Genomic DNA, 27,941 nt, shown 5'->3' with positions numbered 1-27,941 from the left:
TGCAGTAGAGTTCTTTATTTCAGATTGCATAAAAATACAGAAGTTCACTTCCTCTAATTGTAGGAAAAAATGGTCACCACTTAAAACTGCATGCTTGTCTAAAAGTAAAGACATGTACTTTAAAAATGAAGTTTGAGAGAGAAATAAGCAACAGGTCTAAGCAAGCTCATCATTTGATTTGCTTGTAAGTACTCCTCCATGTACTGTAACAGCCCATGCTTATGTGCACCCTGCTGAGCCATGTTTCTTATGTTTATGTGTTTGAATCACCTTACCCCTCAAACAAAATACACTGCAAGTGTTTCTAATCAAAGGCAAAACATATCAGTGGAAAATGTAGCCTGCAGCTACGTGAAAACTGCAGCAGAGATGGAGACAACCAGAAAGCTCCGCAGGTCCATGGGCTTTGCATTACCACATGACTAGCTTGCTGATTTTACAGGTATGAGATACACACAGTACTAGTATCTGATCTAATACACTTCTTTCCACTCTGACAAAATATGAACTTGTGTATGCTCATTTTTTTTTCCTATGAAAGTAACTTTAAAATGTTTCAAACTGCATAAAAATAAATATTTACATGTGCATATATACATAGTGCCAAACAGTACAGTACTCTCTTTCCATTTCACCACGCAGACTCCATGGAAAGACAATTAAGTGTTGCAGAATTATTTAAAGATTTCTATTTTCTTGTTGGAGCTAATGAAAGCTACCATTACATGGCACTCCAAAGGCCACAGGAGTTCTGATGCTGGAGTCAGCACAACTGCAGAAACATGCATTAGGCTGCATTCCTCTGCTTCTATCTGGAAGTCCACAGATAGAATTAAAATCAATTAATTGCACTTGTAAATCAGATCCAACAGATTCCTAAGGCCCATAAACTCTGCTAGCAGAAGCCACTGAATCTGTCTCTAAAGCCAAAATAAGTTTTGGCCATTTCTCATGCATTATTAAATGACTAAATTAGAGTTGGTGAAAAATATGTATGATACGAATGCTTACTTTTCCATGTCAGTCTACATCTACACCACGTAATGGAATTTTTACAGAGGTACCAAAAAAAAGAAAAGGACAGTTCTCAGCTCTTTTTGCTACTTGCATGTTAGCACAGAGGTTAAAGACAGCAAGAACTGATTGCTTAAGGTACAGATGATGATAACCTGAAGTTTGGACAACCCTCCGGGAGATAGCACACCACTGCTGTAAGGACTTTGGTGATTTGGGCTTGTCAGGAAGGAGAAGTTTCTTAAATTTCCTGTGAATTCATGAGGGTGCAGAGACCCGCAGCTGCAGCTTAGGGGAGGTGCCCTGCCCCACAAGGTAACAGATGGAAAACATGGTGAAAAACAGTGAGAATTTGGTGCCCCTCTGGGGGGGACTTCAGCATAGCCTAAACAACATCTTAGAAACCTAACTTGTGCTTTGCTAGATTTTAGACTTTTTCTGCTTTCCCATAATATGCAGCTTTGTTCTGTGGTATTATTACACTAACTGCATAATAAAAATAGCATATATATAGCAAAATAGTTATAAAAATAGCAAACAAGAAAAAGAAACATTTCCTGCACCTTCGCACTTCAAAAGCTTCGTCACCAATGTTCCGTGCTAACAGCAGATTTCTTTGCTATCTTCTTGGTTGCAATCATTGAGAGAAGCCACCACACCCAAGTCCATGCCATTCTTAAAGCACCAACAAATCCAGGTCTCAAGAAAAAGCCTGAAGTGAGATGCATGCTGAAATACAGGCACCGCACTTAGGAGCGGGTGTACTGCACCGTGCTGTACTTGGTGACCCTGGAGGACTTGCTCAGTGTGGAGCTGGAAGGAGGTGCCCCGTCCACAGCTGAGCCTACCTGGTTCATCAGGGAGTCCGTGATCAGCACGTGCTCTTGCCTTCCTGCGCCGGCACTGTTTGCCTGCTCGGCTCTGCCCGTCCCCCCCGAAGCTGTGAGGACCTTCTCGTTCACCACTATACTCTGCCCGTCAGACAAGGTGGGGTAGCTCAACGAGCCCTGCTCAGCAGCAGGCACGAGCACCCTCTCCCGCTCCCTCACCACCACGTACTTCGAGTCGGTGAGGTCCTGAACCGTCACGGCTCCTGCCCTAGCGCCCTCCGACTTCACCATCCTTTCCGTAACCACCACATTGCTTCCAGAGGGCAGGTCGGGGATTTCCACCATTCCCTGCAAGCTCGATGCAGGCGCCAGCACCCTCTCTGTCACCACCACGTTCTCTGAAAACTGGGGATCTAGAAAAACGGCAGCTGAGTGGGGAGGGCCCCCCGCAGAGTAGGATGTTTCCGTCACGGTGACATTGGTCTCCGCGTAGGATGTGGGATGGGGACGGGCATCATGCTGCTGTGACGAGAAGGTTGTCTCCGTGACCACCTCTTGGGACATGGCCTCTTGTCCCATGCCACCGCCTGCCTGCGCCGGTGGGGCGGATGAGAAGTGGCTGCCCGAGGTGAACGCTTGTTTGGAGCTGAAAGCTTTTTGCTGATTTAAGAGCCGTGAGCTTGCGTCATGAACGCCGAAACCAGATTCATTCCTGGAGCTACCATCTTTCATGTCGATGTGTCTACCTATGCATATTTCTGCTAGAGTCTTAAATTTATCTCCTAAATCATCAAGAAAGCGGTCATCAAAGTCACCCTCAATGAAGCTGCAGCAGCCGATGGAGCCATGGGGAGAGCCAGACTCCCCCTGGGAATAAACCAGGAGACAGTCCCTTGCAGCTTGGGCTTCATCTTCTTCCGCAAAAGAGACAGCTTTCTAGAGACAGGAAGCAAAAGCAAGCAAAAGATCATTAATGGCACTTTCAGAAAGTAAATTTGAAAAAAAATCAGGCACGTTTGGTCAAAAGGATCATAATAAAATTTAACTGAACCCACAGCAACTGTCAACAAACTAAGGACAGTACTAGAACTGCTTTTTGCTTTTTTGAAGTTAGCCTGAACTTATTAGTAACTTAATGAGAAAAACAAAACAAAACAAAACAAAACAAACAAACACAGAGCACTTTGGAATTAAATGGAAAGCCTCAGGTGTATCACCATCTGCTACTATTTCCTCCCAGACCACCATTTATGATACTACTCCATCCTCACAAACAGACGATGAGATTATGTGCATTTTGGTTCAGTGAATGAACTTCATCTGTAACTAGGTCTTTGTGTGAGAGTACCAAAACCATGCCTGAGAGTATCCTCACATTTAAACACACATTTACTAAGTACGTGCTGACATGTCATCACCTGCCACGGCTCTTTTCACTTGTGTAGCCTGTAGGATCACACCCAAGGAGTCAAACAGCAAACAAATCACCAAGTTAAATGGTTTTACACAGTCCAGCATATAAACTGGCTCTACGCAGACCATTTTGGAACAAGGAGGGCTTTTGGGTTCAGACTTTATTGCTTCCAGGGCCAGCTCAGTCTGAGAGCAGTGTCTGCAATAGGGCTGCTGCTGGTGCTAGCACAATTATCTTCATATGCTCTTGCACCAGCTGCGGTTCCAGGAGTGAAGACAGCCAAATCCTCTGGGCCTGCTGAACCAGCTTTACGTAATATGGTTACTGGCTTGTGCTCAGAACCACTCTTCTGCTACATTTGAAATTCTGGAGTGCATATCAGCTCAGGCATCTGTGTAATGGGGTACATATCCAGACCCAAATTGATTCAGTATGTTTATCTGCATTTGATTCTGGAAGTAGGCACATAACCAGAGATGCTTTGACATAAATCAGCACACACCTGGAACTACATGGTTTGGATATTTGTCTAGTTGTTTTTCTTTTTTTTTTTTTTTAATTTTTCTTCTGTTTCTGAGGTACTTTAGCCTTACCATCTTTAGACGGTACTTTATAGAGGAGTATAATCTCAACTAACCTTTTAGCTTCTCACTGTATAACCTTTCCTAAGCCCCCCTACAGGAATTCAGCAGGCAGCTATGCTCAAAGTATGCCTTAACATTCAGAAGCAAAAAGTGCAGAAGGAAAGCAGAATTGTTACTATTGTGTCTGTTCACCCAGAAGACCAGTAGTTGGAGCACTAAGGAGATGCACAAGCCCTTCCCAAGACTAATCACCTAGATGTGATTTGAACCTGTACAGCTACTCCCCTGCACAGCCCCACTGTCAGCCAGCTGTAGAGTGAATGTGTTTTATTTGTAGAGGTGATGAATGATCTGTACACTCTCTGGCATATGGAAGTGGAGCTTTCCCTATAGAGAGCTCACCAGCCTAAGGACTAACGATGGGTGTTACGAAAGAAGCATCGCTGCATCGAGTAGGATTATCCTATTGTTCAATGATTAGATAACAAAAAAATAACTCAGAAAAGGGATTGCAACATGTGCTCATACGCTTCTGATAAAGCTGATGAAGCTTCTTTCACCCAAGCTACTGTGCAGACAAATCCAGCACCGCTTCATCCATCAGCTATTTTGAATACGCAGACCCACCCTCTACCATTTGACTTTTGTGGCTTATCTTTCAAAAACTTGCTCCATGATAAGATCCGCAGCTGTGACTCATGAAGAGTCATCGGTGCCTCCCTACAGCACAGTTTCATGTGCTCAAGTCCCTGAGGTTTCTATCACATTATTTGCCTCACGGCTCCTTCCTGGACAAAGAGCTCCTCGGTCACTGGTGAATATTCTGGATCTCAAACCTTGAGAGAAGGGTCTTGTCATCAGAGATCTGGTGAACAACCTAAAATGCTACAAAACCGAGCATTGTCAAGGTCTATATCCTATGTCCTTTATCCAAGGTCTATACCTATATCCTACATGGGAGCCTAACCCTCAAATCCTTTATGCCCCCACCCACATGCATGCAACACTGACCATTATTGGGATTGTTTACACATACACAAACCTATTTGTCTGTGTTTGCAATAACACAAATGGCATTTCACAATGCTAAGTGTACATCTCAATATACTGTTATTCTCAGGTCATATGCTTACGTCATTGAAGTAGTCTCTTAAAAATTCTTCATTCATGGCTCCTGCAGTTCCCATTGCCACACCTCTTCCAGCTGCTACCACGTTGCCTTCTCCAGCTGCCATGCCTTCAACACCTCCAGCTGCTGCAGCTCTGGCATGGTAATCAGCACCAGAAAGGAGATGTCTTTGCTCTTCCCATCCTTCCCTGGTAACGATGCTGCAATGCCCTCTTACGTTAGAGGCAGAGCTGCCTCCGCATGCTGCAGCTTCCTCTGCACTCATTCCTCCTGCTGCTGCTGCTGTTGTTGCTGCTCCTGCTGCTGCTGCTGCTCCAGTGGTCACTCCTCTAGAGTTCCCCAGTGCAGTGGGTGTGATGATGCTTTGCAGTGGCTGCAGGAACAACACAAATTAGGATGTGACATGAAAGCTGGGCTGTCTAGCACACGGAACTCACCAAACCAGCAGCGGGGCTGGGTGGGACCTGGGAGGGTGCTGTCTTACAACATGTTTGAATTCGCACTTATACGTGTTGCTGCAAAGAGTAAAGGGCCTCCCGAAAGAGGGTGCAGCTTCCATGACTGTGTTCCCAAGGAGGATCACAGAAGTGTTTCTAAAGGTCTTTGATTTCTTAAAACTTAAAGGGTTGAGAGTGAAAAGGGGTGGGGGGGAAGGTTGCAAAACTCCAGGGCACTCAGCTGTTCCAAAAGACTATGCCCAGATTTGGGGGAGTGTGCACTGCCTGCTTCATCTATGGAGCTACCTGGCCCTTTCTTCTTTTCCAACAGTTTGGCTTCCCTATTAAGTTTGTCATTTTTCATCATGAATTTTATGTGCCTAAATCAAAGTCTTTTGCCGTACTTGTTTCTTCATTATTGTGCAAAAGCAGGACAGTGTCATGCCCTTTTCTGGGGGTTGTGTAGGATAACAAGAAAGAGCAAACATCTTTTGCATTCACTGTTCTCTCTGTATATTTGAAGTTTTTTCTATCCATGCCCCCCCCCCCCCAAACTTTTTTTCAGTAAGAGTTCTGCCTTGTTTAAGAAGAGAAACACACAAGGAAGTAATTTAAAATGCAACCTGCAACCTTAAACTAGTGATGGGAAGCTAAGTTTTACAGCCTGTTCTTTCACTGCTTTACTCCCAAATAGGCACAAAACATTCCAGGCTTGCAGATGTAAATACTTTACTCTTTATAGCATGGATGCTTTTCCCACACTTCTATCTTACGCTCAGATACTATCAGCATTTACTTGATTGCTTTGCCTTTACTTTGGAATTTAAACACTACAGTTGGTGTTTCTAGAGCTGCTGTGGGAATTAACCTTCCAAGCATCCTTCATCGAGCCTGATAGGGTTAACTTTAATTAACATTCACATGTAGTTAAAATCTGCTGTGCAGGTTTGAAACATCAGCCCGTAATGTGGAGGAGATGACAAGTGCAAAACTGAACAGTTGGATGGAAATCAAAGAGAAATGCTATTAGGGAAACATGCCTTCTCTTCAGGAGCTGCTCCTTCGCTGTTCCATTTACGCAACATCTCTTCGCTGCAGTCTGGTATTGCAGCAAATCCCTTTGCTCCCGAGCCACATGGACACAACAGCAGTAACAGTGGAAGAACTGCAGGGAAACATCAGTTTGCCATTACTTATGGGAAGATTAGGGTCAAAGCACAGTAACAGCCAATGCTAAAGGAGCTGGCCAGCTCCTATATAGAAGTCTATCTTTAATAAGTTAATGATCATGAGGGCTAATAAAGACTGCAGACAAGATCCTAAACATTCAAGGTTATTTCATAGAAACATGTGCCAGGATGTTTTCCTAAACAGTAAACTGTTAATTATCCTGTCACTCCCACAGATAACCACGTGCAGGTATTTATCTATACCTCTATTGAAGATCTCATATAGCAAAACCAGCCCCTAAATATCATTGTACAACCTCAGCATTTCCAACTCCTCCTGTTCTGTTACTGCTAGATTGAGACAAAACTTCATACGGATTTCACCTCACCAATCCTATGACATGTCTTCAGCATTACCTGAGGGGCTCAAAACAATCCAATTTCAAGAGGAAAACATCCTCCTGTGGAATTAGCTTTGTCTTACCACAGCTAGATTGCTGCTACTACAAGCAACGAACTATTGCCATTTCAAGTGCAGCACTGGTATATATGGCCATAACCTGACTACAAGTATTTCTCTCTTATTTTTGAGCTTCTGTGTTGTCTTACCAAAGAACAACTTCATTTGCTACTCAGGGTAAGGAACCAGATCTGGGTCTGTAATGAGGGCAATGAGCATTGAGAGAGTGCTTGCGTTTGAGTGGGAAGTTAGGGTTCACAGAGGGAAGTGTGGGAAACACTGAAAGGATTCCTTAGGGCTTCCCCCCTTGTTATTTATGGCATCATAAACAAATATTAAAGTCATACATATTCATTTCAACATGCACAGCTTGAAATGCTTTGAGTGTGAAATGCTGATGTTACCAAAATTAACTGGAGATTTGCCATGACTTCACATAGACTAGGAGTTTACACAAGATGATAAATCTGGGAGCAGGACAGTTTCTTCCTTGGTGCCTTGCACAATATACTCATAGTTCTTCTGAGATAACATGAAACAATTACTTACGTAGCAAAAGTAAAAACGCCAAGATGATTAGTGCAATCGCTCCTGGTCCCAGGCCCACTGACGGACTGGCAATAAGCTTCTCTTTGCATCCGCCATCAGCTGCACACGTACAAACAGTCAATTGCAGGGACTGAGACTGAGCACAGCTGAACCCTTGCAAATCCTGTATTAAGAAGGGAACTTCAGATCTGCCCACCTTCAGGTTTTGGGGGACCAGCTGCACGCTGGTGTCTGAGGCAGAATGGCGTGGTTAAAGAAAAAAAAAAACAACAAGAAAAAAGTAGACAGAAAGTTAAGTCCTGTAAACATTCTCAAAATCCCAGTAAGTCCCCTCCAGTTAGGACTAGCCAATGCAATCACCTTAAATTCAGAGCTGCTGCTACAGCATGTGTGCTTTTACCAAGTAATTCATGATGGTAACAAAGCAGCTCTGCTCACTTGCAGTCTCAGATAACTATGGAAGAGCTTCACACCAGCAGACCCATCACGCAGATGAGGCCCCAGAACACGACTGCTTTTACAGATATTAAAGAAAAGGGAGCAGAACATAAGCAATGAATCTTCTCATCTGGCTCCATGTTTTTTTTTTTTGTTTTTTTTTTTTTTTAAATTGTGTGTGTGTCTGGATCAGGCAAAGTGTCAGTTTGATTGTAATTAGCGAAGTGCAACATTCGTATGCAACTCCAGAGAACTGAAAGTAATTCAAAATACATTTTCTTACCATTTCTGTATGCAATTATCCAATCTTTTGCTGTCCCTTCTGGCTCATCAATGATAGTGAAGGTGAAGGGAGCACTGTTGGGGTAACTATCCAAATCACTAGCTGTTACATTAATTAGTTTTGCATCTGAACACACAGTCTGCACAGGATTCTTGATAATTGGGCAGTTATCATTCTCATCTTTAACTTCAATAACAACTGTGCCAGTGACTGTTTTCGCAGGAAGATCTAAGATTAGAAAATACGAAAAACGAAATCAATATTTGACAAGTACAGAAATTTCATCTTAAAATTTAAAAAAAAAAAAAAGTTATTTTCCAAAACACAAACACTTCTGAAATAAGTTTAGAAACAAGAAACAAGCTGGAAGTGCTCTCACTGGATTTTATGGGAGCAGTATTTCATTCCTAATGTCAAGAAACATGTTGACAAAATTCTTCTGAAGGCAATTTGTTTTACTATCTTAAAAAACGTATTTTTTTTTGTATAGTTACAGAATCACAGAATTATTTAGGTTGGAAGAGACCTCCAAGATCACCTAGTCCAACCTCTGACCTAACACTAACAAGTCCTCCACTAAACCATATCACTAAGCTCTACGTCTAAATAACATCAGCACAATAACATGCAGATTATGAAGAGAATTCTTATTAGATGTACAAGAAGTTCGAAGAGTCTTTCTCGCTTAGCTTTCCAGAAAATTTAGGACTCTGAAATCTGCCCATTATCATAGCGAGAAGCAGGTATTTTCCATCTTAACAGGGGATTTTCCTGTCAAACGAGGTCTTCATGGAACTTCTTGTAACAGTTCACCTCCATACAGCCAAAGAAGAGAAATGGACATCCCAATAACCCTGTCCAGGGTTCATCCCATTTCACAGAGTTGCCCATGTCTCTCCTCCAAATACAGAGCCTATGACAAACTGCACTAGGTGCCTAACTTTTAGGCAATTAAAGATAGGGAGGTTAAGCCAACCATAGTTATAGAAAGACAAACTAAGCCCTAGATGAACAGGAAATTAACAAAATACATCTGACCAGGCAGCACAAAAACAAAACCCTCTAAACTTACCAGTAGTTACACCCAACATGGTGAAAGTGTAGGTGCCGTTTACTACATATTGTGATTCATAATCAAGGCTTTTGGCAAGCTGGATTTCACCTGTAACTGGATTTATCTTGATCCAGTTTGCTGCGTCTCTTCCTTTGAAGTATCTGATTAAAATCACATATAAAGATGTACACATTTATAAAGATCAAAACAACCATCAGCAGAAAAAGCAGCTTCACGGTATGCTCGTTCTTCATTTAGAGCAGAGACCAACCCCCTAGGCTGAGGCCTAATGCTCCTGCCACTGTAATTGGTTTGAACTATTAACCTAAGATTATAAACCTCCCCTGAATGTTGAAACCTGCTTTTCCCTCTCAAGAGAGCCAGGATGTAGGTGTGGCAGTGTTATAAAAGGTAGGTTCAGGGAGCAAGAACTGAGCAGGAGAGGGATTCCTGCTGCTGCCCATGGTGGTCCCCTTCCCCCAACCTTGCTCCCAGCACTGGAAGAGCAGCAGCCACCCCAGAAAGGCAGCATTAGAGGCATGGGGGAAAGGGACCCAGGGCTAGGTATGCACCTCTGCCAGTCCACACCATTTCTAAATGCCACCACGGTGGCAGTTCAACAAGATTTTTGCTGAAGAGCTGTGATTCAAAAATCTAAACACAGCCGCATGCATGCGCATGCGGACTTATCTACCCTAACACCCTTTTTGTCCAATTTCTGTGTGTTTCTGCCTATTCCTTCCTAATGTTTCTGCAGACGATGAAGTCAAATGAGCAAACCTGCTCTCAAAAACAGAAAGGCATGACAAGTGGCAAGCAAGCACAGATAATTTCAGTACACACTCTTGTCTCTCCATATATGACAAAACAAATAGGATTTTCAAGCCAACCATTTCCTGCATAATAGAATACTCATGGTGAAGGTGTTATTTGAGGTGTAAATTGTGCATAGTAGAAAACAGATTGCCTTGGAAATTATCTCAGTTCAGTACCCAGCTTTTCCAGTAAGATGTGACATGCTCAGTTATGATGGTTATAAAAAGACTCTTACTTTATGTTCGTTGCTACTTTTCCTGTGTCTTCATCAAGTGCTTGATACTGTCCAATAACCTGGGTTACACGCAGGCTCTCACTTGCTGTAATAATTTTTGTGCCACCGGGGAATACAGGGCCTTCCCGCACATTAATCACTTTAATTTTGATTGGAATAGTTTGTGCTTTATAACTGTTTTTAATTGACTTGTGGAATTCTGCTTTGTTTGTAACAACAACACCCAAGTTTAAGCTTTGCATTTCTTCATAGTTTAGTTCCTAGAGCAATCAGAAAAAAATAAAACAAAACACCTCAGAATTTGATAGTATTTGATACCCAGAAAACATTCAGATATTTAATATTTAAATAATACTGGTGAAGGATGCTACAGTGAAAAGAACTGTTGTTTAACATGTTACTGTCAATATACAAAGCTTTAACTCTTGAAGAGTGCACATCTTATTTTTCATGGATGGCACCATAGTTATGACTTGATGTTATTCAATTTTAACTAACTTAAGGAAGGTGCAACGAGTCCTACATGTATATTCTGTCTTTGCCTTCAGTGAATCAGTACTCAGAATTACTCTGCTCTTCCAATTTTTTTCAACCAATGCAGTTACTTTAGTAATGCTTTATATATATATATATATATATATACACACACATATACACATTTAAAATAATTATCAATTTTCAGGTAACAAAACCAGAACAGCAAAAAAGAAAACATAGGGCACTATGCATCTTCAGTCCCTGTGGATTAAAAGGCAGTGAAAAATTCCATGGAAATCCATAAAATAAATAGTCTATCTGTGGCCATGGGAAATAAAGAAAATTAAAGTGAGACCAGCAAGGATAGCAAGAATGTGAGAAAGCTTACACAGTATGTGCTAGCACTGTTACCCAACAAGGGAAGTCTGGGGACTTCTGTCCCACTGGATATATCTGCCATCTCACAGAAAATTAATGGCAAAGCTGGACAAAATCATTATTTTGTACAGAATTATCGAATACAGCACCAAAAGATATGACAAAGAATATCCGCCATGTAAATTTACAGTTTACTTACTGAATATAAATTGTGTGTCAATTTATACTAAAGAGAATCATTTATTTTATTATGTAGAAAACTTTCTGAAGAATATACTAACCTTTACAAGAGTCAAAATTCCTTCATTTGTTTTGGTATCTGTTACTATACGAAAAAAGCCTCCTTCATTACCAGAAACAAACGAAAAATTTGCCAGCCAGTTATCAGAAAACTCTTCATCTCTGTCAAACACTTTTATTCGCATAATTTCCACATTTGCTCTGTTTTCTTCAATGCTTCCTTCAAACTGCAATCAAAAAAATGCTCCTCTTTAAAAAGATGTCACAATTTACCTCATTTCATCAATGCAAAAAAGTTTGCATAACATCTTATTAAGTAATGAGATACCAGCAGGTGTAGGAACAATACAAGTATCATGATAAATGTACTTACTGTTTGACCTTCAACCACAGGCAGGTTGTCATTGACATCCAAAATCTTGATTTCTAAAGAACATGTTGCACCATTTCCATCAGACGCACCACCACGATCTTTTGCTTCTACCATCAAAGAATAGCTACTTTGTGTCTGTCATAAAAAAAAAAAAGAAACAAAATAAAAAGTGCTTAAACTAGGCTTTTTTTTCTTTGATGTATTATTTCCATCATATTTTGGTCATCCCTCTCATGCAATAGCCAGTTATAATATCTCTCTAGCCAGTATTAAGTCTCATGTACGTCTCTATTGGAGGAGAGCTGAGGCTTAGAATAGGATTTGTGAGTTCTGCATTTTCCTCAAAGAATTAGACTGTGCTCAAATGGAGAATGAAAAATTTCAGCGGCCATGAACAGGGACAGGAACAGTGATATCTGCATGTTAGGACTGGGCTAGATTCAGAGATGTTGTCCTCAGTCACAGAATGCTAGCATAAACATCACCATCTGCTGGCCAGTGAAAATACATGCGAGCATAAGGAAAACTGCTGGTAATATGTGGCTTTCAACACCGTTTCACAGCAGCACACATCCTTATTCTTTGTGCCAAAATTTGCATAGCAGGCTACAGAAGTCTACATGCAATCAGCAGCTCTGCAGGTGGTGATCTGGACTGTCCTTGCCACACATTCACCAGCAACAAAATGATCCCTTGTTTCATTTAATTGCTGCCTAGATACACAGGAGGGAAAGAAAGCAACAGCCATAGGACTGGAACTGTGCTAGGGACGTGACAAGGTGAATGCAATCTTTCTCTCATCCAGCTCCCACAGTCCCTGGAAAATATGCATCAGCCAGGCAAGAAATGGTCCTTTAATCCCAAGTGGGGGGAAGGAAGGTTAAAAAAAAAAAAAAAAAAAGTGACACAACAGATAGCAAAAGAATGCTGTTAACTGATACTTTTTTTTTTGTATTATTTTTTTACCTCTCTGTCAAGGTTTATTGAAGCTACTTGAACCTCTCCAGTATCTTTATTCATGCTGAATGCAGAACTAGGGCTTTGGGATATGATCCTGAAAGCAATTTTGGAATTCAGGTTATTTGGTTCATCTGCATCTGTTGCATTTATCTTCAATACAATTGTACCTGAAAAAAAGCAAACAAAATACATTATTTGGTTATGCTGCACTGCACTGGCAAGTATTTAACTATAATGTCACAGATAAGAGAGCACTGTCAGATGCCCTGCACAATTTTCTAATGCCCTTACCTTTACTTATTTAATTAATAGAGCTGAAGAAGCATTCTTGAAATCCAACATGCTTAAAGTATATCACTCAGCAAACAAAAGCGCACTATCAACACACACCTGCAACCCACAGAATTCAATGCACCAGAACTATTTAGTAAGTTGAACTCTGATAGAGTTCTGATTAAGAAATGTGACAGAAAAGTGTAAATACTTTACAGAGAAGAGAGAAACATTTTAGACAGTAAGTTGCATTTTCCCTCACATCATTCCAAAGGGAGCAGTACTGACTTTTGTGCCTCAACACCAATAAAAACAATTGCTCTGTATTGACTGATGTTCTCCAATAGCTTCACTCAAAATGAACGGTGGCCACCATGCTGTAACCCCCTTATAAGTCACGGCACAGGATACTGTCCTCTTGGAAGGGGTCTACTTCAGTGTCCAGTGCCAGTACTTGGGTTTGAATGTTAACTAGAATTCAGGCAGAGAGATGATTACCATATGGCTACTACTACTGACTTGAAAGAGAGCCAAGGATACTCAATACCTCACATAAATGGATGGTCAGTAATTTCTGTCTTCAGATTACCATGGCATTGAAATGGACACAATGTCAGGTATTTATTAGGATGTTTTACTCTGGGAAACAGTCTGTTGCTTCAAGATCTGCTCTTATGTTTACTGTCATTAAAAGGAAAATTGCAACTTGTTCTCTGAGGTTTGGGTCACTGTCATATGCTCTGAACAGCAAAGTACTTCTCCAGCCCATAGATAAAGGGGGGCTTCTTTTTAAGCACAGCAGAGCTGAGTCATAGAAACATAGATTCATTGGACTGGAAGAGACCTTAAAGATCGTCTAATTCCAACACCCTTGTCATGGACAGGGACACCTCCCACCAGACCAGGTTGCCCAAAGCCCCATCCAGCCTGGCCTTGAGCACCTCCAGGGATGGGGCATCCACAGCTTCTCTGGGCAACCTGTGCCAGTGCCTCACCACCCTTACAGTGAAGAATTACTTCCATATATCTCATCTAAATCTACCCTTCTTTAGTTTAAACCCATTACTCCTTGTCTCATCACTACACACCCTGTCAAAGAGTCCCTCCCCAGTGTTTCTGTAGGCCCCCTTTAGGTACTAGAAGGCCGCTATAAGGTCTCCCCAGAGCCTTCTCTTCTTCAGGCTGAAGAATCCCAGCTCCCTCAGCCTGTCTTCATAGGAGAGGTGCTCCAGCCCTCTGATCATCTTTGTGGCCTAATAGGTCTAATATTTCTAATAGGTCTATGTCCTTCTTGTGCTGGGGCCCCCCAGAGCTGAAGCTAGCATCCTATCCCAAATAGGCTAGAATTGCCAGGCCAGATGGCATTTCCCATGCAGTTTCTGCTTAAGGATTCAAGTCCCTGGTTAGTGGTAGCTTTGATACAAAACCAAAGTTGCCATAAGAGGAAGTCTTGTTCTCTGTTGCCTTTATGCATACACTTCCCCTTCATCACACCACACAGCTTAGCCCTGAATAAAAGCTCGTATTCACACTTGGATAACCTGTCCTACACAAGCCACAGAACGCATTGTTGTTACTGCCGATATGCTGCTGCAAAAATTACATTCACTTGTGTCCTTGTGTATGTTGGGAAAAAATAAGTAATAAGAAAAAAAACATTTTCATGTTTATCATGTTACCTGTTTCACTTAATTCTTCAACTGAACCAACAAAAACTTCATGTGAAAACACTGGAGGATTGTCATTTATATCCACAATTTTAATTGGGAGGTCTATTGGATCTTCCAGTTTTGCTCCATTCTTATCTAATGCATGACCTCTGAGCTGAAATAATACAGAGATAAACAATAAGGAAATATAAGTGACTATTTATTTATTTATAGATATATTTTTTTTTCAGAATGTCTAGGGTTGAAAGGGACCTCAAAGATATCTAGTTCCAACACCCCTGCCATAGGCAGGGACACCACCCACTAGATCAGGTTGCTCAGAGCCTCATCTAACCTGGTCTTGAACACCTCCAGGGATGAGGCATCCACAACCTCTCTGGGCAACCTGGTCTTGAACACAGGGATGAGGCATCCACAACAACCTGTTCCAGTGCACAACCCTCAGAGTGAAGAATTTCCTTCTAACCTCTAATCTAAATCTCCTCTCTTTTAGTTTAATACAATTCCCTCTTGTCCTGTCATTATCTGATTGAGCAAAAAGTCACTCTCCATCTTTTTTATAAGCCCCCTTTTAAGTACTGAAAAGCCACAATGCGGTCACCTCGAAGCCTTCTCTTTCCCAGGCTAAACAGCCCCAGCTCTCTCAGCCTTTCTCAGCTGGAGAGGTGCTCCAGCGCTCTGATCACCTTTGTAGCTCTCCTCTGAGCCTGCTCTTACAGTCCACATCCTTCTTGTGCTGGGGGCCCCAGACCTGGACACAACACTCCAAGTGGGGCCTCATAAGGGCAGAGCAGAGGGGCTCGATCACCTCCCTCACCCTGCTGGCCACTCCTCTGTTGATGCAGCCCAGGACGCAGCTGGCCTTCTGGGCTGCAAGCACACACTGCTGGCTCATGTCAAGCTTTTCATCCACCAGAACCCCCAAGTCCTTCTCTGCAGGGCTGCTCTCAGTGAGATCTTCTCCCAGTCTGTGCTCATGTCTGGGATGGCCCTCACCCAAATGCAGCACCCTGTACTTGGACTTGTTGAGCTTCATGAGGTTCACATGGGCCCACTTCTCAAGCTTGTCCAGATCCCTTTGGATGGCATCCCTTCCTTCTGTTGTATTGACTGCACTACTCAGCTCGGTGTCATCTGCAAACTTGCTGAGGGTGTACTCGATCCCACTGTCTATGTCATTGATGAAGATATTAAACAGCAGGAGTCCCAAGACAGATCCCTGAGGTAAACCGCTCATTACCAGCCTCCACTTAGACATAGAGCTATTGACTACCACTCTCTGGGTCCAATCGTCACACCAACTGCTTAGTCACTGAATGGTCCACCCATCAAACCCTGTCTCTCCAATCTGGAGACCAGGATGTCATGTGGAACCCTGTCAAAGGCCTTACGGAAGTCCAGGTAGATGACATCAGTCAGTCTTCCCTTGTCAACTGATGCAGTCACTCCATCACAGAAGGCCACCAGACTGGTCAGGCACGATTTACCCTTGGTGAAGCCATGCTGGCTGTCTTGGATCATCTCTTTGTCTTGCATGTGTCTTGACATTGCTTCTAGGAGGATCTGTTCCATGATCTTCCCAGGCACAGGGGTGAGGATCACCAGTCTGTAGTTCCCCAGGTCCTCCTTTCTACCCTTTTTAAAAATGGGAGTGATATTTCCCTTTATCCAGTCACCAGGGACTTTGCCTCACTGCCAGGACTTTTCAAATATGAAGGAGAGAGGCTCGGAAACTGGATCAGCCAATTTCTTCAGGACACTGCGATGCATGTCATCAGGCCCCATAGGCTTGCACTTGTTCAGTTTCATCAGGTGGTCTCGAACCTGCTCTTTGCTTACAGTGGGTGGGACTTTGCTCCCCCAGCCTCCACCTACGGGTTCAGGGAAATGAAAGACATGGGAAGCCCGACTGTCAGTGAAGACTAAGGCAAAGAAGTTGTTGAGTACCTCAGCCTTCTCCATGTTTGTCGTTGCAAGTTCACCCTTCACATCCATCAGAGGGGGCACACTCTCCTTGGCGTTTCTTTTCTGAGCAATGTACCTATAGCATCCCTTCCTGTTATTGGCATCACTTGCCAAGCTCAGTTCCATCTGTGCCTTGGCTTTCCTGATCCCATCCCTGCATATCCACACAGTATCCCTCTGCTCTTCCCAGGCCACATGTCCCTGCTTCCACTGCCTGTGCATTTCCCTCTTGCACCTCCGTCTGTCCAGCAGGTCCTTGCTCAGACACACTGGCTATCTGCCCTCCCTGCCCTCTTTCTTACGCAGGGGTATGGGAAGTTCTTGTGCTCTAAGGAAAACATCCTTAAAGAGTTGCCAGCTCTGTTCAGCTCCTTTGTCTCAGAGGACAGTGTAACAGGGAAACTCATCCACTAGGTCTTTAAATAGCTTGAAGTTCATTCTTCAAAAGTTCAGGGTCCTGACTTTGCTCTTTGCCGGGCCCATATTCACCAAGATCACAAACTCAACAAGGGCATGGTCACAGCAGCCCAGACAGCCTCCAATCTTGACCTCTTTAATGAGCTCTTCTGCACTGAATACATATACGGAAGATAAATATAAAGCAATATATACTATATATAACAAAAATATTAGCACTAACATACATATATGCACATATGTAAATGTTCAGAAACATTAAAACTACTTGAAGTTAACAAAATTAAACAAAATAAATTAAAAAATGGCTAAGAGAGCACTTATAAGGAAAAGGTTGCTATTCAACTTACAAACAGCATTGGAGTCTTTTCTCTGTCAACCCTTCCTGTTATGTTCAGGTTCCCAGTCTTCCCATCGATAACAAATAATCCATAAGGAGGTTCTGTTACTCCTTGACCGGATATAGTATAAGTTACCACTATCCCTGTATCTTCACGATCAGAATGTATCTAGGAGGAACGTAAATAGCCTTTGATAAATAAAACCACACTGGAAAACACAGACAAAATATTTTGGCTATTTTCATAACAATCAAAAATTAACATTAAATGCAGTTTTCCTACATTCCTTTGAGGGTGAAGATGTTGAGATGAATGCAGGAAGAGTTAACTGGTCTGTTTGAGGGACTAGTTTGGGGAGATGAGGAGCACGATGGGTGTGGCAACAGCTGGGAACCATGGAGTGGAGAGGTTTGTAGGAGAAAATTGGGACTGCTTGGACAAAAGAGAGCTGGACAGCATACAAGCATAAGGAGGACTCTGACTGGAAAGGCTAGAAAAGCACTGAGCTAAGATGAAGAGCTGGAGTGAGGGAAAAGGAAGGAAACTGGCTGCTTAAATGGATGGGGACAAATAAAACATGGAGAAAGACCATGGAGGAAAAAAAATAAACAAAAAATATTAAGAGTCTGGAACAATGAGTTCAGCAGAGAAGTTTAAAGTTATCTGAGCAAAGCCTGAAAATGAAACATGGCATCTATTTAAGAAGACTAGTCCTAGGCTATTGAGTGGGACCAGGACTGAGGAAGTGATATAACAGAGGAAAGAAGGCCAGACCTGTAGAGGAACAGATGAAAGAGGCTGCATAGACTAGAGATTATACCTTTCCTCTGCTGTCACCAAATATTTGGACTACATGAAACATCTGGAGAAGCACATTTCATTGCACCTGCATCACCATCAATGGTCAGTCCACACAGAGGATAACAGCCTACTACCATCTGCAGTGAATATATATGCTGAAGTGACTGGTGTGGTGAATTCAGGTTTCAACACTAGTGCTAGACCAAATGCATATCAGTCTGACACTACAGGATTAACACCTTAGCTATTTTTAGCACAGTTTCTTAAAACATTATACATATATAATCATGCTCCGTGTACAGCTTTCTGTCCAATCATGTACATGATTTCTATCCAACCATGTACTCTAGCAGTTTTGGGAACCACCTGCCAACTTCAACCATAGCTGAGTAGGGGTGATAGAGTGAAAAAAAACTCAAAGATTCTGCATTCCCAAAAGTATTATGAAAATTGTTGGCTAGGAAGAGATGAGAAGCTGAGCCAAATTAGGCTTCAGAGTAACTCATCTGAAGGAAGGAAACAGAAGGAAATGTGCCAACATTCTACTGATATTCAATAGTTCATTAAAATTCAAGAAATATTTGGGTCTGTGTTTAGGACAGTCACATCCTTATTTTATATTTTCATCTCTAGTTTCATGTGTATTCTGTTTCTCTCTTTTCCGGGCTTACTCTAGCAATTGGATTCCTGTATGAATTGTCTTCCTCTTCCCGTATGAAAGCTGGAGGGACTGTCCATTCTCGCTTCTGTCTAATGAGGCTGTTGGGATGAGACAACATGCCACTCCGGCCACTTCGATCATAAACCTGTGAAAAAACAAGGTCGAATGTCAGCATAGCATCTAGCCATTTATGATGAATGCTTGGTTGCTGCTGTAGCCCAGAGTTATGAATAGCTTTTACATAACCTGGGCATTCTGCCTGCCCAAAACACATGCTGACCTTACCATTCATTTTCTTCCGAGGAGACTATAGACTCTTTCAATAGCTAGTACCTTTGGAATCATGGAGCAAAATTAGCCTCCTGAGCCACAATTTAAAAGGTGTATGTTCCTCAAGTTGTTTGAATAGAAAAAGTACAGTAATCTTTTCATCAGCACAGATGTATAAAAAAAACAGGCTTTAAATACATGAGTATATTCCATATTCCCATGGCCAGGGTTTAGTGAAAATACACTGTTCTGGTCAATTTAAGTGCTTGTCACCAGATGTAGGAAGAGGTTTGCCATTAAGGCTGCTATAAACCACCACTTCTGCCTTATTATACCTTATTTGACATCCTATCAATATAGACTTAGCCTCCTCTCTAATACAGGATCATACAACATGCCACCCACCCACTGTCTCAGCTATCCTTTCTCAGCTACCCTTCATTGTCACTGAAACCCTTCTTTATGCCCAGCTTAGTCCTTAGTCCTGGCTGTATTTGTTGGTTTTTCAGATCCATAGTGAACACCTTCCATACTGTAGCAGTTGATTTCATTTACGGAAAGTTAAAAAAAAAAAAAAAAAAAAAAGGTATCTACAGATGTAACATTTTAGGGAAAGTTTCATGAAGTTGAATTTCACTCAATTTGATGGATGTAGGATTGGTCTTATTCTTACATTACGGCTTTCATTTCGCTACCCCTCACACAGCTTTCATTTTTCAGAAAATGGTAAAACTTCAGGTACCTAGCAACTGAAGTAAAGCACATCTTTGACCCTTGCTCTTTGATCAGAGAATACTTCTTCAGGCACTGATAAAGAAAAGCAGGTTTTCATTATTTCCTACCTCCCAATGGAGTCCACTTCCATAATTCAAACAGATCTGAAAAGAAAGTTACAATAACCATTATTAATTCAATGTCACTTTAGTAGTAGTAAAACCTAACTTATAACCTAAGCAAAGCCATAAAGAATAAGATATCTGACCTCTATCAACTACTATTTACTAATAATAGCTTCTGAAAAATTTATCCATAAGCACTCCCATTAAAAGCATACACTAGAATTATAAAATTCAGCACAAATAAATGTTTTGCACTTTTCTCCCAGCAGGAAGCAGACAAGCAGTGAGGCTTTTTCAATAAATGTAGACTTTTTTAAACAACCACTTTTTTTTTCTTTTCTTTTTTTTTTTTTTTTTTAACATTGAGTGATCCTTCAGCATTTCAAAACGATGGCAATTTTCCATAGGTTGAAGTGAGTGGTGGTTGCCAGCAGTCCAGGCTGTGGTGGGTTACCACCCACATACAAGAACAAAATGGGTTAAATATTTAAAAGCAAGGACATAACAAAATATCTGCTGAATTATCAATGACAGAAGCAGCTCTTTAGTCAGAACTTCTCTTGCTATAACATTGTGCATTATAAAACACATTATACAGTTTGCCAAACACCTGTCTGTGTAAGGGATCAAGAAACAAATAGATTAATTGAGTTAGTGTAGTTTTTATGCAAGTTTTAAAATCCCTTGCTTGCCTAAGATCACTGCAAGTTTTGTGTAAATCATGACAGCAGGACATATTTTGCAGCTATAGTTAAATTGCTAGCACAGACTTTGCTTTTCTCCTGTTGCATTATCTGCATGCCAGCACTGATATCTTTTGGCTTACTGAGTCTGAGAGACAGAGAACAAAAGAATTTCTGACAGCCTGTGATCAGATGTCAGATGATAATTTTTCCAGTGGTAATTTTCCTAACAGAGTATGGTCTAGATTCACCCCAATTAGGCTTTAAGCACCTAATTTGGGAGAATAAATGGCATACATACATCTCTTACATAACCAGCACAGAGGTGTGCATGCTAGCAAGCAAATACAAAACTTTATATGACAACATTCAGTACTGGCAGTAACCACCTCTTCATCCACTAAGAGTCCAGGATAGCTACACCCACCCTCAAACACCTCAGTTAGCTGCCTCACGTTAGATGTAAGCAACTAGAGCCTTAGCTGAATTATCAGAGCCCCTGTGCTTACATCCATTCGTGACGGATGACTCTCTGCAAGCTACAAAAATTTTTGAATGGGGCAAAAATGTAGCATTTAGAAACAGCAAGGACAAAAAGTAGGTTATTATGGCAGATGAAACCAACGAACGGCTTTTGAGCTTTGTGTAAGTAGATCACAGCATCACAGAATGGCCAAGGCTGGAAGGGACCTCTGGAAGTCACCTGAACCAACCCCCCCAGCCCAAGCAGGGCCACCCAAGACCAGAAGCAGGTTGCCTGGGACCATATCCAGGTGGATCTCCACAGCTTCTCTGGGCAACCTGTGCCAGTGCTCCATCACCCATGTAGCCCAGAAGTGCTTCTTGATGTTTAGATGGAACCGCTTCTGTTCCAGCTGATGCCCACTGTCTCTTGACCTGGCAGGGAGCACCAGTGAAAGGAGCCTGGCTCCATCACCATTGCACCCTCCTTTCAAGTATTTACAGACATTGATGAGATCCCCCCCGAGTCTCCTCTTCTCCTGGCTGAAGTCCAGCTCTCTCAGCCTCTCATAGGAGAAATGCTCGAGTACCTTCACCATCTTTGTGTCCCTGCACTGGACTCTACCCAGTATATGTGTCCAGGTCTCTCTCGAACTAAGAAACCCAGAACTGGATGCAGCACTCCAGGTACAGCCTCACCAGTGCCGAGCAGAAGGGAAGAATCACCTCCTTCAACCCGCTGCCAATGCTTTGCCTGCTGCAGCCAAGAGTACTGCTAGCCTTGTTAGCAGCAAGGGCACACTGCTGGCTCACCTTCAACTTGGTGTCCACCAGGACTCCCAGGTCCTTCTCTGCAGAGCTGCTTTCCAGCTGGGTGCCCTCAGCATGTCCTGGTGCCTGGGGCTGTTCCTCCCCAGCTGCAGGACTCTGCACTTCTCCTTGCTGAACTGCAGGAGGTTCCTGTCAGCCCACTGCTCCAGCCTGCTGAGGTCCCCCCTGGACAGCAGCATGGCTCTCTGCTGAGTCAGCTGCTCCCCCCAGATTTGTGCCCTCTGCAAATTTACTGAGGGTGCACTCTACCCCATCATCCAGACTATTACTGAAGATGTTGAACACGACTGGACCCAGTACTGACCCCTGGGGTACTCTGCTCAGTACAGGCCTCCAACTAGACAAGCGACTACTTTTATTGTCCTCAGTACTATTGTATCTACCTACTTTTTGCAATTTCTTCAATTGATTTTTATTGATCTTAAGGCCTAAGGAAAAGCAGGCTCATAAAAGGTGACTTTCTACTGAAGTAAGTCAGTGAATATTTCTTTTTCTCTTTGACTGGTTTCCAGACTGCTGACTGTTCATCCCTTCTGACTCACCCTGATTGCTACCTTGATGATAGCCTTGATGTTATCCCGTTCCCACACCATGCAGCACAGCAGTCGACAAAGTGGGAAAAGCAGCAGACTGCTGTTTCAACTTGCACAATAGATCTATTTTTAAAATGGCAATTTTCCCAATGTATATTCCCATATATCCTGAAGACAAAAATCAGCAAGTAGTAAACTCCATAACGAATTGTAAGGATCTCACACCTTCAATCACATTGTTTCCATGAATACTCTTAATCTTGTTTATTAGTCATACGAGTTTTTAAAATTTATGATTAATGAGAGTATTACCAGCAAGACAATGGGTGACAAGAGAACTTTGTTTTCTAGTCAAGGTTTTCCAACAGGAGCTATAACTCTTTTGGAAGGTTGTCAAGATGTCAACTTGAACATCCTTGTTTGCTCTTACAGATAAATTGCAGGAGAGAGGCTGAACAGAGACAAGAGGCACCAGGCAAGAAGTTTCGTTGTACCAGAAGCTTGAGAATCACTGTGTAAAATGAAGTGTCTGAAGTTTACAAATAAGCAGGTCTTCCACTGAGATAACTTTAAAGCATAGCATACCAAGAAAGCGGAGAAAATCACATTAGTCATTAGAAACAGAAAGCCTTTCATTAAGATAACTCAAGGTAAAAATCAATATGCTTGCTTAGGAATAAAACAGTCTCAAAGTATTCTGCTTTATTGTTAAGGGACTAAAAGATACTTTTGCTTTTGTGATTTTCAATCTATGGTCCACAGTCCATGGAGAATCTCCTCAGGAACTTCAAAGAGAGCTACAAAAAGCATTTATTGAAAATTTCTAAAAGATCCATGAATTTTAAAACGTGGAAAAGCATTTTAAAATGATTTTCTTTTCAAGAAAAATTGAAAAGTCACATAACCAACAGGTGCTGAATTTTGAATTTCCCGTTTTTAATATCCTAGAGCTGCCTTCTATTAAATGGCTTATTAGGAAAACCCTGTCTGTCACTTGGTGTCAATCATAGCCTCAGCACATAAAAAGCAGACATCTACTGATGAAATCTGTTGATGACACAGACCTGAGAAGGTACTGGCAAAAGACAACTGGATTATTAAAAAAAAAATGAGTCAGAAAACCCGAGGCCTGAAGTAATAAAAATGGAATGAAACACAACAGGAAAGCAGCTGGAATGGGAGAGGGGATAGGGGAAAAAAAGGGAGTGACGGACATGTATAGGGAGCGAAAGGCTGCTCTTGCACAAACGTATGTTCGTGTATAGTCAAGGAAGTGACTAACGGGACAGATTTTGAACATGCAGCTTCATTTATAGAGTAAAGGTGCAGACTGAGTAAGCAAGAAGGTATGTGCCTGTATTTGCTTTGCTGTGAAGCATGGAGTCCTATAAATGTGGTCCTGTCATGTATGTTGGGTGTTACGAGATTTGGATCTTGCACATTCTGTCAGTCAGTTTGGTGCTGAAGACCATGGGCAAGCGGAGATCATGAATACTTACCGAAGCAGGAGGTTATCTCCTGATCCATCTCCCTGCTCTGGGGCAGAATGAGCTACACCCACCTGCTTCCTGACAACTGTTTAACCTATTCCTAAGAACTAGTGATGGAAAGAACTTAACAGTATATAACAGACACTTGGCGGGTTTTACTTCAGACTAGAATTAGCCTGACACCACAGAACAAACACTGATAGAGTACATGGAGGCATCTCCCAGCACAATTTCAACCCAAACGAATCAGATTGACACACTCTGGAGACTTGCTTCAAAAACACAATTTGATCCAACCAAGTAGGTGCACTCTGCATCCACTGCGTGTCCATTTACTGTAACAGAAACTCAAACATCTATACTGAGATTTTGTAACCTCAAACTGAATCTCCCTCTTTGCTGTGTTCTCCCCACTCTGGGAACAATGCAATTCCCCTTTCATCACAATTACCTTTCATATATCGGAAAACTTAACATGCATCTTACTTGTTTTTCGCTAGACTAAAGAATCCCAGTTCTTTGGTCTCACTTCAAGAATCGTAAAGCAGGATTTCTTGAATTAGATTACATTTGTTTTGTTTTCCTTCAGTCTCTCTTGGATCATTCATTTTCTGCTGATGGATGGACTCCAAAACAATACACCTCTTTAGCTGAACAGAATGGATAAAATATCAGATCTTTTATATTTCACACCTTCTGTCATAATTCACCATAGCGCCTTTTTTTTTTTGAACAATGTTATGCTGTTTAATCAGTACACAGATGCTTGCAAATATTTTTGCAATGTTTTAGCATGTTTTTGGGAATAGAAACTATGCCGCTTGAAATTACCACACCTTTGCTCTTTCTAAAACGAAGAATCTCGTGTTTGTTTTTTTCTTTATTTAACTTGACTTTTGGAAAGTAATTGCAACTGGCAGTGATATTACAACAGCAATTACACGTATTCTGGACTGAGCTTCATCATATACAGCGTAACGTGAAACATCCCAAATATCATCAGGTACAATCTGAGAAGACATTCAAAGGAAAAAAACACTTGCCCAATTAAACTCGCACATCTCTCTCAACTTCTCTCAAATACAGAAAGCTTTCTAAGACGTCCTCTCTTGAAGACATGATGGTCACCCGCCACCTACCAATCTAATGACCCTTGATAGCTGTGTCTACACAGCAGGGCCACAGCTCTGGGCGTGTGCCCTGGACATGATCCAAGTTAGTCCCAACCCTATGGGACATCGCCCGGCACACCTGGACTTTCCTGGTAAAGGGTTGGAAGCAAGGACAGGGGGAAAGCTGCTGGGACCTCTGCAAGGCCCCTGGGACCAGCGCTGTGGGGACGTAGCCCTCAGGCAGGGAGGAAGTATGGCCAACCAACAGATGCTTCTAGGAAAAGCAGGGAGAGAAAGAACTTGCAGTTCTCAACACTTCTGATGTGGAAGATGCAATCAGATGACATCGTCTTTCGAATGGTTTTGCTTTTCAATGATTTCTTAAGGTTTTGAAATTATCAGTGCCTTCTTGGCATGCTTTATGACAAAAGTGACGCTCACACAAGCGGCTACTTTCACCCACATTAATGGCTTTGTCCAGATCAAGATAAAAAATAAAAAAACAACACACACACGGAAAGGCAAAACCCAACAGTGCCCCCTTCTCCTGACACCAACCGAGCAAGGCAGCTTTATTTGCTGGGATATTCCATCCCGCATTGAGGCACCAAGCAGGACTTTTAGTACACCGCACCTTGCCTCGGCTTTAGCTGCAATTGAGGATAATGCGGATTAAGAAAAACCTTATGAGAAACCTTCTTGAAGAAAAACCTTTTCTTCAGGCAAAGTCAACAGGGTCCTGCTGGCTGACCTGCAGCCAACGCTAAGTCTGCATCAAGGTTAGTGGACAACAGGTCTCCCGCCTAGTTTGATTTTGTAGGATCTCGAGCTCAGGGAGCAAGGTCCCGATACACAGCTCTGGCCAGCCTGACCATGCAGCCAGCCTTCCTTGATCCCTGATCCTTGATCCCCATCCCCAGCTCCCAGCTTGGCCCATGGCTTGCTCTCCAGCCTCGCCTTCGCCTGGGCAGTGGCTGCCCGACTTCCGCAGGCATTTTGCCAGGCTGGGCAGGCGACTGGCTGAGCAGCAGTGCCTCGCATGTCAAGGACGGGAAACAGTTAGAAGCCATCATTCCAAATTAAAATAATCAAGCTTTCTTTGGGCTCAGTTCATTATGAAATGCTCCTTGATTTTAGCCCGCAATGAATAGCAGGTCTACAGGCTGATAGCCAACAAGGAATGAGGGCAGGGGAAAACCTACGTGTCCTGGGCTTTTAAGGATTTGCTGTCTTTTCCTCTAAGGAAGTGAAGATTTCCAGTAAGTGATACTTATGATTCCCTCTGGGCACGATCCCTTCAAACAAGTAACGCAACTTACAAACGCAGACAGCACGATGAACGAGAAGACGACAGCAACACGAACTCCTCGCTGCCCTCCCGGAGTCCCGACAAAACCCACCCGCTTCGTTTTCACGGCGTTTCTCTACTGTTCCCTCCTCCGGGGGATCGCCCTCACCCAACAGCACAAGCCGGGGAAGGGAACCCGCGACAGACGGCGGGAGGGCTGCCAAGCCCCGACGGGGAGGGGGGGAACTCGCCCCAAGCCCGCACCCGAGCCCCCGTGGCACCGCGGTCGATCTTCGTCCCTCCTTCTTCCCTCCCTTGGTCCCTCCGAGCACCGCGCAGCCCCCGGCCCTGCCCCGCTCGGCAGGGAGGGGACCCGCCGTCGTGGCCCGCACTCACCAGCAGCGCCATCAGCCGCGCCACCGCGCCGCTGCCCCGCGACATGGCCGCCACCTCCACCACCGCCCTCCGCCGCGGGGTCACCTCCTCCGGCCGCCCGGCGGGGTAAAATGGAGGCGGCCCGCCGAGGGGCGCCCGAAGTAGCCGCGGGTGGGTGGAGAGAGGCGGCGGGGAGGGGGCAGGTGGCGCCCGGGCCGCCCCGCCCCGGCACCTCCCGGCCCGGCTTGGCTCGGCCCGGCCCGGCCCGGCGTCGGGTGGCCCGGGGGGGGCGGTCGGGAGGTTCCCCCCGGGGGCTGTGTGGGCCTCGGCCGGCCGGGGGGTGCCGGCTGCCCCCTGCGGCCCTCCAAGTCGGGGCTTTGTCCCCCCACCCGGCGAGAGGAGCGAGTCGGGGCGTGTAGGAGGCGTGCAAAGTACCTGTGGCAACAAAACGGTAAATTAATGAGTAATTGGTGGGGGGGGGAAAGAGACTCGTGGGAAAACAGAGTCAGGAGTTGTTTTAGCATAGCCTTCCAACCTTTTCCTGTAATCGTCTTTTTTTAATTTGCTTCCAGCCACGTCCTTCCTGCTGCTATCTGGCGGAGATCTTTCCTGGATACACCTGATTAACTGACGCTGACAAAGACATAACTGATTCTTCACGATGGCGAAACAATTAAATACACTTTCCATACATCCTGTTATATGTGCTACTTACCTAATTAATCTAAAATTGCACTCAATTGTTGTAAAATAATTTCTGAAGAGGCTGGTTGTGATACCAGGAGTATCACAAGGATACCAGGATGCTCACTGAGGGAACATGCCTTGTTGGAGCCTTCCCAGTTATACAGCGTTCCCCAGTTACATGCTGTAACAATGTGTGATAAATAATTGCATGTTATCCTCGATGTCAGTTGCAACAATTACAGTATACGTGGGGACCACTATATGGAAAACAGCATTACCTCACAATTCATTCTGAAGTTGTGTATATCTATTTGTAATTATTTAAAAAAATTGCTATCAATGCAGTTTGCTGATATAGTTACATCAAAATCATTTTCTTTTTTAACAAAAACAAAAGGCAGAA

General features: G+C 43.1%; 1 protein-coding gene and 1 long non-coding RNA gene across 4 annotated transcripts; one reads left to right on the top strand and one right to left on the bottom strand.

Moving 5' to 3' along the window:
* Window positions 1-27,405, bottom strand: LOC106037612 (desmoglein-2). Of its 3 annotated transcripts, none has more exons than XM_066992895.1 (15): window positions 27,387-27,405; window positions 20,081-20,116; window positions 18,979-19,113; window positions 17,516-17,674; window positions 14,793-14,937; window positions 12,847-13,007; window positions 11,881-12,015; window positions 11,549-11,734; window positions 10,413-10,672; window positions 9,380-9,522; window positions 8,308-8,535; window positions 7,587-7,817; window positions 6,449-6,573; window positions 4,976-5,344; window positions 1-2,780 (listed from the first exon to the last, which is right to left on the bottom strand). In XM_066992895.1, exons 3-15 carry the CDS (start codon window positions 19,084-19,086, stop codon window positions 1,764-1,766), a joined length of 3,267 nt encoding a protein of 1,088 aa, XP_066848996.1. In that variant the 5' UTR covers window positions 19,087-19,113; window positions 20,081-20,116; window positions 27,387-27,405; the 3' UTR covers window positions 1-1,763. The 3 variants fall into 3 exon arrangements, with proteins under 3 accessions (XP_066848996.1, XP_013039051.3, XP_013039052.3); XM_013183597.3 differs by lacking the exon at window positions 27,387-27,405 and adding an exon at window positions 26,873-27,022; XM_013183598.3 differs by lacking the exon at window positions 27,387-27,405 and adding an exon at window positions 26,508-26,848.
* Window positions 27,029-27,552, top strand: LOC125180273 (uncharacterized). Its single transcript, XR_007158592.2, has 2 exons — window positions 27,029-27,302; window positions 27,424-27,552. It is a non-coding gene; the product is annotated as an uncharacterized lncRNA (long non-coding RNA).
* Window positions 27,553-27,941: the final 389 nt, after the last annotated feature.

Source organism: Anser cygnoides, chromosome 2 (genome assembly GCF_040182565.1).
Source record: "Anser cygnoides isolate HZ-2024a breed goose chromosome 2, Taihu_goose_T2T_genome, whole genome shotgun sequence".
Classification (NCBI taxonomy): Eukaryota; Metazoa; Chordata; class Aves; order Anseriformes; family Anatidae; genus Anser; species Anser cygnoides.
The sequence above is the reverse complement of the archived record's forward strand: the minus strand, read 5'-3'. Positions and strand labels throughout refer to the sequence as shown.